The sequence below is a fragment of the Aulonocara sp. 'chitande type north' Nkhata Bay genome, linkage group LG6 (genome assembly GCF_057382095.1).
Source record: "Aulonocara sp. 'chitande type north' Nkhata Bay isolate Kocher_YH1m ecotype deep benthic linkage group LG6, A_spYH_male_GT1.1, whole genome shotgun sequence".
NCBI lineage: Eukaryota > Metazoa > Chordata > Actinopteri > Cichliformes > Cichlidae > Aulonocara > Aulonocara sp. 'chitande type north' Nkhata Bay.
The window spans coordinates 29,775,258-29,790,146 of NC_141349.1; the positions used below are offsets into that span (position 1 = coordinate 29,775,258).

At 38.7% G+C, this 14,889-nt stretch overlaps 1 protein-coding gene across 1 annotated transcript in view; it reads left to right on the forward strand.

Moving 5' to 3' along the window:
* The window catches only part of LOC147328068 (alpha-1,6-mannosylglycoprotein 6-beta-N-acetylglucosaminyltransferase B-like), a 112,561-nt gene that overhangs the window by 23,416 nt on the left and 74,256 nt on the right, over positions 1–14,889 (forward strand). The window contains exon 3 of the mRNA XM_086296198.1: positions 10,616–10,766. Coding sequence (XP_086152324.1) covers positions 10,616–10,766 — 151 coding nt within the window. The remainder of the gene's footprint in view (positions 1–10,615; positions 10,767–14,889) is intronic.

Below are 14,889 nucleotides of genomic sequence, written 5' to 3' on the forward strand. Positions count from 1 at the left end.
ATAGGTCCACAGAGAGACCTGAGGTAGATGCTATTAGATGAGATTCAAGGGGAAGAAGCAGTGTGAGATGCCAGAAGGGAAAGTATGAAAAAGTAATAGTGAGGCGAAAAGGAGGAGCAATTGAAAGTGAAGGGGCTGGAGAAAAATTCAGGAAAAAGGATACAAAGATTACTGAGGGGTCACAGGATAAGTTGATCTTAAGAAATTCAGTACTCATTGTTCAGACTAAGTAAATGCATGGAGAGTAGAAGGTAGGGAAACAACTAGGATGAAGCTGAAATGAATCACTGTCCTCTTAGTCAGGAGAAAGCCTAGTCACCTGCTTGCAACATAGTGTACCTTTAGATACAAAAAATAGAATAAAAGTTTCCATCAATGTCAGTTTTACAGATAATTTCTATATCTTTTATATTGATGCTGTCTTTGCTTTGACTGTATGACAACATTAAATCTGCCATTGTCCTCTGGCATATATGATGTTATTTCTCAAATACCAAAGGATGGCCATTAAAATCCCCTTCTCTTAAACCAATTTTCTGCTGTCTTTTTCATTCTCTTTCATCTGTCCCTTATCCTTCCCCCAGGCCTGCAGTGCAACCATGTTTCATTGTGATGTAGATTGATGGGAGGCCTTGAAGTGATGTACTGAAAGATAATGGCAAGACAAAGAACGTACAGTTACTGCCTAGGGCAGGAGATCATCATATGCATGTGCAAAATAATATTGCACTAGGTATAGCCCAAACATTAGCACCTTTTATGTATTCTGAGAAAACTTGTGAAATGTTCATTTTATGGTTACAAAAAGTTGATATTTGTTTTCTCTTTTGATGAGCTAGGTTAGCTACCATGCAAGGCAAATGAACTTAAATTTCATGTATAGATTTTTTTGTCTGCTTTAAACCAGCCAGTTGTCCACATGTACATATGCTGTGAATATTCTTCTCGTTCATACTGTACGGGTTATTAAGAGGCATATAATCCCTTAATAAGTCATAGTGTCATAATGTGGCTACGGCAAAAGTAATGGGGCACAAAATTAAGTCTGAGTTAATTAAATTAAGTAAGAGCTTCCATAGTCTTTTAAGTGTGCAAACCCCCATGGTGTCACTACTTCATGCATAGGGAACACAGTAATGGAATTCTTTATGTATGTATATATTTAATTACATATTTTGAGATGCTTATAATTATTTGCCAACTATTTATTTTGCTGGTGACACTTCCAAATTGTCACCAGCTCTTATATTTTATCAGTTGATATGCTTTAATATTGGTACTGTACATTATACAGTACTTAACATATGAACATACGAGATTATAGTCATGCATACTTTATATAACTATCCTGATGTCAGAGGCATGCCGATTTTCTCACATTATTTGAATGCGCAGGTAGGCAAACAGGCTCATCAGCATCAGATATGTATTTCATTTTATTTTCTCTTTTCTGCTGCTCTTTTCCAAGAAATCTGTCATTAGGATCTACTGTCACATGCATGGTTGACTATATTTGCACACTCAGGCACGAATATGGCAGCTTAGTCACTCACAAAAGCAAAAACGTCATGTCACAGATATTTCGTAGTTCCTGCACACCACCATCTGAAGCTACATACACACTGTTTAAGCTCAAGCACTCCATATCTTCCAGTCATGCTAACATAAATTCTTGTGGCTGTGGTGAGAAGCAACCCCTGCAGCCGTATGCCTGTCTGCTCTGAACAGCAAAGCTGTGCTGAAAATAGTGAAAGTAAACAGGAGAGACCGTGACTTCAGTGAGTGGTGGAAATGGTAATGAGGGTCACGGCTTGTGTCTGTCAAGCTTCTCGGGATAGCACATGAATACGTGCCTGCTTGTACTTTCAAATACAACAAACTGTGGTTTGTTTGTTTTTTTGAGAGTTACACTTTTTTTTTCTGAAGGATTAGAACAAGAATGCACAAATACAGACACCAATATGTTCCACATTTCAGAAGCATTCATGTCACTGCTTTTAAAACTTTTGGAGCACAAATTGAAGGTTTATAGCTTGAATCACCAAAGGCTGATAAAAGAGGTATATGACTTCCTGAAAAAAAATGTACTAATAGTCTTTTTTATGGCCTGTGTCTGTCGGTTTTACTGTGAGCAGTATATTCTGGTATATTTTGGAAACAAAAATAAAAAAAAACTACAGTGTGACTGATGAATATTTTATTATTCAAAAGGACAACAACACTAAACACAGCCAAGGGACCACCTCACCCAATCAGCTGTGAAACCCAATAAAAGTTAAGCACAGAGTTACATCTAGAGAATCTTTTGTTTTTGTCATCATATTTTTGTAGCAAGATTGTTCCTGTAGTTGTTGTTTCCACACAGATGTGGACTTCATCAGGAAATGAAAAAGATAAAGTTTCAATGCCATTTTCCCTCGTTAAGGGTTACATACAAAAAAAAAAGCCTATGTGAATCCTTACAGTATACTTGTCTATGAAAGTCATCTCAGCAAGATGTATCCACAAAAAACCCCAACACACAGCACAAAATAACAACAAGCAGGCACAGAGTCTGATGGTCTCAGCCTGGTATTCTAATTCCACCACTGCAGCTATAGCAAGGAAAAAGTTTAAATCTTTGTATATAAAATATGAATATATCTCATCTGGTCAAGTTGACTGCCAGATCTCAATCATCTGAGCTGCATTCCAGTCGCTAAAGACCAAAGTAAAGGCAGAGAAACCTGACAACAAGCAACAGCTGCAAGTGGCTGCAGTGAGGAGTCAAGTGAGCATCACAGAAGTAAAGAAGATACAGTACTAAGGGTTGCTCACTGGCTTCACACAAAAAATGAGACATTATGACTCATAAAACTTTTAAAGCACTACAGCTTCACAGAGTGGTATCTGAACATGTTTCAATACTAAACCTACTCCAATTAAAGCTGAGACTTAGCACTTTAATGTAGCATCAAGTTTAAAATGTAACATTGAAGGAAATGAAGCATACAGCTTTAAGAAGAAACAATAACAGTAGCTCTCCAAATACTCCGTAACTGTGCCAATATATGATGTTTTCAACCAAAAAGGAGATCATCACTCAACAATGTCACCCTTCAGTGAAACAGACTGACAGTGCATTTCTTATGTGTAATTCCCAAAAGAATAATACTATCTGATAAAAAAAATTTTTATAACCCATTTGAAATTGTGTTCTGTGGAAATAAATCTTATCAGCCTTTTTCATTCCAGTTTTGTAAAGAAACAAATACACCCACATGCACTGAAATACTGCACTTGTCAACAGATTAGCCTTTCATACTGCATCCAAGTTGGTCTCTGTTCAAATACATATATAGTTTTTGTCTGTCTCAAGCGCTTTGTTTGGATGTGTGCTTCTTGTGTGTGTATGTCTGAAAGGATCCTCGTTTTTCATCCAATGTCATCATCCTAATATAAACTATGATAAATCAAGATGAGAAAAAGGAAACAAGGAACATTTAGAGCTTAGAGAGAATGAAAATATAGACAAAGGATTCAAAAACATGTTCCAAAGGGGAAAAGAACAAAAAATACTAACGTGACAGATAATGTCCAACAAATCAAATAAACCATCAGCTTAGAGGAATTACAAGTGAGAAAGAAATAAGAGAGGAAAGAGGATGAGGGGACAAGAGAAGTTGAACTGCTAAGACAATAATAGCCATTGCAGCTATACAGTCTTTCTTCATCAACTCACTGATTGCTAAAATAGAGAACTACTCAAAAGTGAAGTGACAGAAAGTGTCATTGATAATAGACACTGTAATAGCCTTTCCTTCTTTGTAGCTTCTAATATCCTCTCATTTGTCCCATCTAGTTTCATAAAATCCAATTTGCCTTGACATCACTGGATAAATGGTGAGGAAAATGTCAAAACTAAATGAACAATAAATATTTCAAAAGTTCAGCGGAAGAAGAGACGGAATTAAGCTGTAGCAGAATTAGCCTCCAACTGGTTTGCTTCTATTAAATTCTATTCTTTCAGGGTTGTTTTTTACTGAAGGCCACAAAATAGCTTATTGATCATGCCATCATTTCTGGTCTTACATCTTATTAAATTGTCTTTTAGATCATTGGTATTCACTGTGTTTACTCTAGTGCAATATTTCACTTCATTCATGCTTCATTTGGTGCATTTTCATTTGGCTAAGACCTGCTCTCACCCTTTACTTCATTTGCATTGTGCTGGAAAAAAAAAAGAAAGAAAAACAAAAAAGGGAAACACAAATTCCGCTCATTCCACTCTTTTCACAAAGACCTCATGTTCTTTAGCTAATGAAGAGTAGATCTGCTGCACCATAATAATTAAATTGCATGTGATTTTTAGTAATTGAATGCGGGTGTGGAAATGAGGAGAGGAGATGTACTGGAGATTGGAGTGGTAGCGGGATATTAACCGACTGTCTGTCTGGTTTCTGAGGAACGAGAGAGGAGTTTTACTGGAGTTTGTAAAACTGGACATTCGGAATGAAGACTTAATTAAGGAATACGATTAACAGGGAAACAGAAAAGCTGATGGGGAAGATGATGAAGAAGAACAATGTTTAGGGAGAAGTAAGATCAAGTTGGAGGAGTCGGGTGATGGAAGACTATGTGCAGATGATTATGCATCATACGTGCATTAATATGTATGTGCATTGCATGCATTAGATCTGTATTTGATTAGTACAGTACAAGTCTTTTACTCTTTTCAGCTCTATCACACAGTGGTGATGATGTCCTCTCAAGACTGATGCTGGACCAGAAAGTCAAGGCTGAGTTTCGGGTCTACTCCCTTATTCAAGGTCCCTCAACATCTCACAGAGCTATCGCCCTGTTCAACATGCCGTGCTTAATTTGCATACAATGATATGTTACCAGTCACTCAAGACTCCAGTTTGCACCATAGAGCTTAACTGGAAATAGCTAGCACAATACAACCACCAGTAGTTGTCTTTTAACGAAGACCTCTCATCCAAAATTCAATATTAAACTCAATACATTCACAATATTACAGTGAGTATATCACTGAATTGGCTTTGCTTTTACACTGTGTAGACTGCAAAAACAGTGTATTTTAGTGCAACTTCAGTATTTATTTAGGCTGACAGTAGTAATAACCGAGGTACCCTGGTATTCTTTTTCCTTCTTCGTGTTGTCAAGGCTTGGGCCCTGGTCAGCTTGTGGATTAAAATAGGGATGCTGACAGTGAATAATGGCAAACAACAGGCAGGACACGGTGACATCACCGATGTTGTTACTTGGATGTAACTGCATTTTCTGAATCACAGCTGGAAACCCTGCTTTCAAATTATACTCAGTGGGATGGAATATCTAACACAAAACACTTATGAGCCCACAACGTTATTAAGCACTGAGGAACCATCCCTTTAAATGCTCTGTGTGTCATTATTAATTCAAGTCATGTTCTGAAATGATATGCGTTTTGTTTCAAGGTGGATTTTCATGTGAAGTTTAAAGCCTTGTGTGTGCACTGGTGTGGGCGTGCATGTGGTGTGTGGGTGTGTGTGCGTGCCTGTGACAAAATTACACTGGTGTCCAGTTAATTTAGCTGTGTCAACTCCTATCCAGAAGCCCCTTCTGTGAGCAATATCATCAAACCATAAATGGTTTTCTTCTCATGAATATGCAAACACACCCCCAAGCCAATCAAAACATCATCCTGTTTTGGCACACGTCATAGCTTATGCACACAAATGTATGTTCATGTGTCTCCAGGACGTTTGTGAACTCACATGGCCAAATGTGTTAATTTGTGTGTTACGCCCCACCAGCACATCACTAAAATATAGCAGATTGCAGTCAGTTTAATTTTTTGGTACTGAAAATCATACCTCTGGGATTAATAATTGCAATATTGTAGAGTCATAATTGCCATTTTGCCTGGGTGAAATGTAATTTTATGTTAGCAACATGAAAAAATTTGATGAAGGAAAATCACTAATATTTTTTTTTATCTGACCCTTTCTATGACTTTAATTACCTTCAAAAAGTTAGAAAAAAACATATACTATGGCTTTATTTTGATCTCACTTATATTCAATTCGGTATTCTCCTTGGAGTCTCATATTACAGCTCGTCTAGACATTTGATTTCTACTCACCAAAGACAAATGTAAATGTTTACGTACTTCAGTGTTAACCACAGCCACAAACCCAGCCTCAAGGGGGTCACAAGCTAGTCCCAGTACTGGTCCCAATCTCGGGATAATTGGGAGGGCTGTATCCAGACGTGTTTCCAGTATAAAATCTTTGCAAAATCAAACATGAAGATCCATCCACTGTAGCCCCTGTGGAAACATGGAGCGACCTAGATACCTTTATCCGATAGCCACATTACTCATCTTTTATTGTTAAAGTCTTATCATTAAAGTAGCAACTAACAGCTATGGACAATAGTAAAACAATAACATTTTTGTGGGAGTTAGTCAGGAAACACTGTCCTCACAGCTTTTGCCCTTATAATAGATATAATAAATAACGAGCCATGTCACCAGAGGCATCACAGCACACGGTACACAATACAGGACCCTCACAGAAAACCCATAATATTGTCTTTTTTGGTTTGTTGGTATTACCTAAGACTGATCTAATCGAATCTTAAAATATTTGTGTTATATACATTATATGTTAATATTTAATTTTTGCACTGTGTCAGTCAACTTAAACATAGTGTTATCACTGATATTGCTCTAATTAATTACTTTTTAACTGTTATTTACCTATTTAGTTTATTTTTTTGCCCAGTGATATGTAAAATAGTATTTAAGCTAGCCCTAGTTGCTGCTGTGTGGGTTCTGCTGTACAGAAAGAGAAACACCAGCTTTTACAGAGAGCAACATTATGTAAACTTTCATTCATATCAACCTCAGTATAGGTATCTGTATAAAATCAGTAAACTACACATATATAAAACTTTCCCTGACACTTCTGAGTTACCTTCTTTAACAGAACATGGAAGCTAAAAATGGGCAACTATAAGCTGCTGCAAGAAAGAATTTGTTGAAATGTATTTTTCTTGTTTATTTTTTGCTTGTTTAAAAAAGTTGTATAATTTAAGTCCTGGGGCTCCACAGTCCAATTAAAATAACAACCTTGCTGAGTAATGCAGTAAGTAAAAACTGTCTGTTGCTTATCTTTTTCTTTTTTAAAATTCCCTTTCTGTAGAGGACACTGTGTCCTGTGGCCTTTTTTTTGACACCATTATATTTTAAAACTGACCAAACCCTAAGATCATGACTTACATATAACACGTCATTGTTTGTATATACTGTATTACAGCAGTGAGATTTGTGTACGGTTCATTTGACGTACCTGTTAAACGTGTTGTTTCCCTGTAATAAAGCTACAGGGATAGTGTTGTCATTTAAACGATTAGCCCCCTGACTTGAATTGACATGAACATTAGACAATGGGAACATGTGAAAGATGCAGTCATTAACTTATTGGATCTTTTATACCTTTAGGTTGAAATCACTCCCATTTGCTCACTGCTGAACATCCCAGGAGCTTGTAGCTGTCAAAAAAAAATGTATCGTAATATACCCTACTCTTTGCTAATATACATACTCCCCTGTAGTATTTTATTAATTAATAGCATCAAATCCAGATTTTGGCAAGCCAAACTAATAAAAGAGTTGGTGGTTTGGATCTAAATGCACTTTATGAAGCTCTGCCAGTAATGCCATTTTGTGGATTTTTTTCAAATTAACAAACACTCATTTGTTTAACCCGTGCCAAGAATTTTCAGTTTACCAGGATAACTATTCCTTCAATTTACACGACTCTTGACATAGCTGTCATCCATTATCAGCCAGTCACAAAGATGTCACCAGAAGGACCAAGCCGCGAACTGTTAAACAGCAATCTATCATAGGCAGAGGACATGACACTGTCAGTTTCAGATGAATACATCTGTCACTGTGGCAATAACTCATTGAACTTACGATTCCTGCTGTTGGTGGCGGAAAACAAGGCAGACAATGACCTTGTGCTGGAGATGTTAGGCTCTGACACCTATTGGCTGTAATTGCTTGTCAAGCAGCAGACATGGGGTTTGACAGAATGGTCAGGCAGTGTAATCCAGGTGTTAGCAGTGTTAATATAGGCACCATTAAACCCTGATGGAAAGCTAGAGGAATAAACTGTGACCTTTGTGTTCCTGCTGTCCCAAGCTACATGCTCTAAGGTTCTTACCATCAACCCGTATGGTTACCAAAACTCTGTTGATGATGGTGGACGGGATTTCTTTGAGGGAATATCTTATGAACTCTATTTGGTACAATTCTAACTGATGTGATCAAAATATGGACTGGATCAGTTTACGTTACCAAACCTTTGAAAAACAAGTTTTAATTTTCAACTGAAGGTATTGTATATGTCACAATCACCGCTTACCTATGTTTGCCTCATATAACCATCGACCTTACATCACGTTTCCTGTCGACCCCTCCAAAAATGATAAATTGCTACTTTTCGCCGCATCATTGTTGCGTTAATTTGTCATTTATGTTCGTAAGTTTGTTAGCTTTAATCTGTTTTTTATTTCATGTTTTATTTTAGCATCACGTTGGTATCTTTTACCTCTTCACCATTGTTTTTTATCTAAACTTGCAAGAAAGCAGATACCCATAATTAAAATAAATAAATAAACTGAAAGGTCGCTGAAGATTTAAGACATAATGTTTTGGTTAAGTATGCAATTTATGTAATATGTAGTTATTAAATGAAACTTTGAAACTTTTGCTTGGAAAACATTATATAAACCCTTTCAAGCTCTGTTGGTTGCTTGAAAGGGTTGAACGTGAGACAACTGCTTTGTCCCTACCTGATTTAAATGAGGTAATATATCAGTATGAGGTAAAGTATGTGATTTATTTTTATTTCATGATTCAGCTAAACAAAAGATAAAATATTGCCAAGATTTTACATAAATCTTGCTGGAATAATTTCCATTTCCTGGGACACTAGTTTTCACTCTGAATAATTTATCTATTACTTTTTTCTTTAAAAATGATGATCAGTACATACACCGAATAGAGAAGAGTAATTAAATGAGAAAGCTTTCCATCTGTGTCTCATGCTTTCAGTCACCTTCCTCATTCTGGTCCATTATGACTGAATTCATAGGCACTCTTGACCCTGCCAGAGTCAGTGTAATTATCCTAATGAGGTGTGGTAAACCTTTTTATACCGTCTCTCTTCTCACTGTCTCTGCTACTGTGTATGTGCTCTTTTGTGTTATGAGTCACTTTTCAACTCTGATGGCCAGTGTGTTCATCTTTCCACACACACACACAACTGTGTGCACAGCCACTCCTTTCGATTTCTCCTCTTGGATTTCACATGGACAGACAGAAGAACATGCAAGAAAAAGAAAGTGACTGAGCGCTCCAGCATAATTAGTTGCTGGCTTTTTATATTCCATATAGCCTTGGTGGACATCTCACCCTCATATCTTTATATCAAAGGGTATCAAAGGATATAAAGATAAGTCTACATTAAGACATCAGACTCCAGAGTGTCTGGTTTTCTGACCCGAGCAAAATCCAGTTTATGAGGAGAGATCAGAATACATCACTGGGTAATGTGCACTGCTGCAGACAGACAGGAAGAGATCAAGCTGGAGATATGCAGGTTAAAGACACATAATCAAAATGTTGGCTTTTAGAGTTTAAGATGAAGAATAACACACGGGCTGAATTGAAGAGGAGCTGCTCTCATGAGTCTGAAATGGTAGGGTGAGGATGAGCTTTCGGTGCAACATTTTCAATAACTGTGCAAGTTAAACTTATAAAATCGCACTGCCTCTCAATAAATTCATAGTATGTGCATGTGTGTGCCAAATTCTGGAACCATTATGCGCGTGCAGTTTTTGAGTAATTTAGCAGTCTTTCACTGGAACAATTTTTGGCAACGTGATAGCATCCCACCTGTGACAAAATTTTATCGGCCTGTATTTGAGATCAAAAGGAAGAGAGATTCCAAAGATGGGTCTAATCCAACTCATGAGCATATGTTAGTTAAATTAGAGGTACTATTGAGTCCTGCTGGGTTGGAATTAATTTAATAAATGAGTTGGTTTAAAACTGAAACACACACCAAAAATAGGGACACACAACAAAGTTCAAAGAGTTTTGACTTCATTTATCTTTGGATAGGAACTTAAATTGTACGTATTGGAGTATTGGCCATGACCAACACCAAAGATCATAGATGGGCTGACGTTCTGTATTACAGTCTTCCTTGTAATCAAAATTCATTACTATACAAGTAGTTTTCTTGACAGCCTTGCAAAGAAAAAGAAAAAAGTGATATTGAGGCTCCTACACACAATACAGAAGTTAAGAGGAAATCCTCACAAATCTGTTTGAGGACTTTTGCATTGTTTGCCACTTTGCTTTTGATCTTCATTGTAGTCAAGTGCATAGTGACAGTTGTGCAAAACAAGAACACAGCCAAAATCAGCAACAGTGTGGTGAGCCAGAAGAGCTGGAGGCTGTATGATTAATATGCGTGCTGTTATGCAAGCTTCATGTACTCACTGTCCAGCTTTCATTCATCTCCTGTCTCACGTCTGTCTTTCCACTCAGTGCTGGGAGGCGTGGAGTCACGTGGTGTGCTGAGAAAGATTAGCGACATGTTGGAGGTGATTCTAAAGAGGATGGACAGTTTGTCCAAACTCGACAACACCTCCACCACTGACGCAAGGCGCCTGGATGAGCTCAGCTCTGCCATAAACAGGTACAGTATGTTTTTTCAGTTCTTTTAGTTCTTCTTACAGTTCTTGTGTGTTAACGGTTTACTCTATTCAGATCACCTCTCCTACGTAATGTCCTTCATAAATGTTTATAGTGATTATATATTAATAAATACAGGTTTATGTTATGTTTTTTGTCTTCGAAACTGCATCTGCCAGTATCAATCATTAATCAACATACAAAGGTTTCTTCCTATAAAAACACTGTTACCACTGTTATCAGTCTGAGTTTTATACTTCGTATACATATGAAGTTCGGGGAATAGATTAAAACATATATAGTACAGTACTGTGCAAAAGTCTTGAGACGCCCATCATTTCTTTATGTTTTGCTTCCAAGGAGCCAGACTTTGTTGTAACCACTTTTAACACTTTAAAAGGCCTTCTGAGGGCCCTTCAAAGTGTTTTTCACTCATCCTCAGTTTAATTCGTATATCTGACCATTTTTAGACAAAGGGTCTTTTTTGTATTTTAGCCACTCACCACCGATCTACAACATTAAACGTCATTAAAGCATAAAAAGCAACTAATACGAAGGATGAGCCAGCGTTGAAAAGAACCAATTTTAATAAACTCCCGGAGAGCAGCCATTTGGCTTTTCTACCTTTAAAACCCGGAGAGCAGCCAAATGGCTGGTAGGCTTTTAGCTAAGCTTTAGCTTCAGCCAAGTGGAAGCTAAATTGGCTAGTCATTCATATGTATATTAGGTTGTTACCTGGGAATTCTGGAGGGAGGGGAGTGGGGGTTTGAGTGGATTGAGGAATTTCCCTGCGAATCTTGTTGACTGTGCCGAGGATGGTGGTTTTCCGTCTAAGAAGTTTTTGCGCAAGTGAAAGCGATGTGAAAAAATTGTCCGTGGTAACATTTCTGCCCTAGTCTAGGAATGGTTCCATCAGCCTCATTACTACATTTTCAGAAAGTCTCTCCCCAGTGGGACGATTGGGGTCCTTGCCAAGATATGGGAAGACATTGCAAATGTACTTGGATTTTAGGTCGCAAGCCACCCAAAACTTGATCCCAAACTTGTCAGGTTTACTTGCAATATACTGCAGGAAACAGCACCGAGTCTTTGATGGGAAAAGCTGTGAACTTCCTTTTGTGTTTCATCTTGATGCATTCTCAATCATCCAGGGAAATAAATCTCCAAAAGTCACCAACTTGGAGTGTTTCAGTTTGCCATCTTAGGGAGAAATCAACACACATGGGTGTATGTCCTTTGTTGCTGAGATTTATTGATAAAAACAGTACAAAAAACCAACCATTTGTACACATATTTACAAATGGCCTGCTGAGTGGTGCATGGAGCATGTTCATTGGTTCATGGACCTCCCTGAACTAATGGCATTTATTGCAATTGTCATCTTGCGGGGGGTTAACAGGGTTCCATCTCTAAATGACTGCTGGTCAGCAAACCTGGGAAACCTACAGATAATTGGAACTATGGCACGAAACCGCTTCCAAGACATCATGCAACACCTACGCTTTGATGACAAGTCCACCCGCAGTGATCGAGCAAAGACTGATAAGTTCGCTGCAATTTCCAGTGTGTGGGGATCATTTGTCACCAACTGCATCACGTGCTACAACCCTGGTCTACATATCACCGTTGATGAACAGCTTTTCCCATCAAAGACTCTGTGCTGTTTCCTGCAGTATATTGCAAGTAAACCTGACAAGTTTGGGATCAAGTTTTGGGTGGCTTGCGACCTAAAATCCAAGTACATTTGCAATGTCTTCCCATATCTTGGCAAGGACCCCAATTGTCCCACTGGGGAGAGACTTTCTGAAAATGTAGTAATGAGGCTGATGGAACCATTCCTAGACAAGGGCAGAAATGTTACCACGGACAATTTTTTCACATCGCTTTCACTTGCGCAAAAACTTCTTAGACGGAAAACCACCATCCTCGGCACAGTCAACAAGATTCGCAGGGAAATTCCTCAATCCACTCAAACCCCCACTCCCCTCCCTCCAGAATTCCCAGGTAACAACCTAATATACATATGAATGACTAGCCAATTTAGCTTCCACTTGGCTGAAGCTAAAGCTTAGCTAAAAGCCTACCAGCCATTTGGCTGCTCTCCGGGTTTTAAAGGTAGAAAGGTAGAAGCCTGGGGGTGCTACTGTTAAATTGTAGTTTTAGGCACCTTATTAGTAGCAGCCTTTCTCAAAAACATGTAATTTGTTCCTATGTTTTTAGTTGAATGTACAAAAAATGCCAAATATTCCACAGACGCCAGAGTAGGGAAGGCAGCTGGTGTCCTGCGACGTCTCCAACCTATTTGGAACTCGACCTCCCTGAATGTTAGGGTCAAGATCAGACTATTGAACTCTATCGTCTTCCCTACTGCACTTTACGCTAGTGAAACCTGGTGCTCAACAAGTGCAATTATTCAACACCTGAATGTGCTTCAACAACGTGGCCTGCGGCGAATCCTGAGAATTTCCTACCGGGACCGAATAACAAATGAGGAGGTCCTACGAAGAGCAGGCACCCGCCCATTAGCCGATGTTGTTGCAGAAAGGCGCTTCCGCTTTGCGGGCCATATTTTACGCCTACCACCTCATCGCCCAGCTAAGATTGTCATGACATGGCGTCCACGCACTGGCAAGCGAAAGCAAGGCCGACCAAAGACCACATGGCGTCGAACATTCATGGATGATCTGAGAACTGTCGACATTGCCTGGGACGAAGCTGAAGCAGTCGCTGCTGACCAACATCGATGGAGATCACCAACTGCCCGATGCACCGCCCGGCGTAGGAGGAACTAAGTGCTAAGTAATTCCACAGTTTGACAGGCACAGATACCAATCAGTTGATTCCCAAAGAGCTATTAGCTGAAAACTACTAACAATTAACTGAAAATGAATAGTTCTTTGGGCTTATGTTGGCATGGCGTGCAGTGTGTCCTTGGAAAATGTCCCAAACTGTACAAATAGAGGGTAAAATAGGAAGTGTCAAAATTGATGGAATTATGAGTGCAGAAAAGTACAAAATCAGATTGTGATCCGCCATGCAATAGCATCTAGGAAGCATCTGACTGGCAACGGTTTTTTCAGCATGACAGTCCTCCCAAACACACTGCCAATGCAGAAAAGGCATACCTGTATAGAAAAACACACAATGGAACACTGTCAGTCATGGATCAGCCTCTCCATAGTCTGAGCCTCAACATTATTGAAGCTTGTGGGTTCATGTTTACAGAATGGAACAAAAGGAAGCCAGCATCCAAAGAGGAGCTTTGGATGTCCTTCAAGAAACCTGGAGAACTATTCCTGAGGATTACTTAAAGAAATTACAAGAAAGTTTGCCTGAGAGACTTCAGACTGGTCATACCATACACTTAATTTCAAGATCGTTAGATTTACACAAACTCTGCTTTTGCCTTATATACTGTATTTCCATTTATATTTTCACTTTAACTATTTCCCATTTTCCTCTTCATTTCTTTATATTTTAGCAATATATAAAGAAACAACAAGTGGCCCCAGACGTTTTCGTGGTACTGTAGATCCTTTTTTGTGATTTAAATTTGGCCAATTTCCGCTCCAGTTTCATCTTCCCTTGTATGTCCAGATGGCTTTGCAGTTGCTAAGATGAGTTCCTTATTATCATGTACAGCATCTCCCTGTCACCACTATAGTTGTGACTTCTGTCTTCTCTCCTTTTTACTCCTTGCAATATTGTGTTTAGCTCTTAAGTGCTTGCTCTCCCTTTCCCCCCTCCTACAGCCACTTGTGGAAATTGCTGACTGGTAACTCAAAATCCCTGCTGGAAACAGACAAGTCTTGCATGACCTTGCTACTCTAGCTTTTATCAGACTGCTCCCCTCTTTTCCCCGTTAGCATTGAAACATCTGATTTGTCTCTTTCTATAACATTCACTTCATTTACAACTTTCATTCTCAAACAGCCTAAACTCAGCAGGAGTGATGTGATATACACTGACAGAAATCCCTTCACTTCCTCAAACCTTGTTAAATGATCCCAGATAAGCACTCAGGTTCAGGTCTGTGCAGAGGCACTCGAGCGGAAGAATGGAACGATTAATACAGTCTGACGTTGGTGTTAACTGCAATCAATGTCTAGTAATGGGCTGTTTAATGT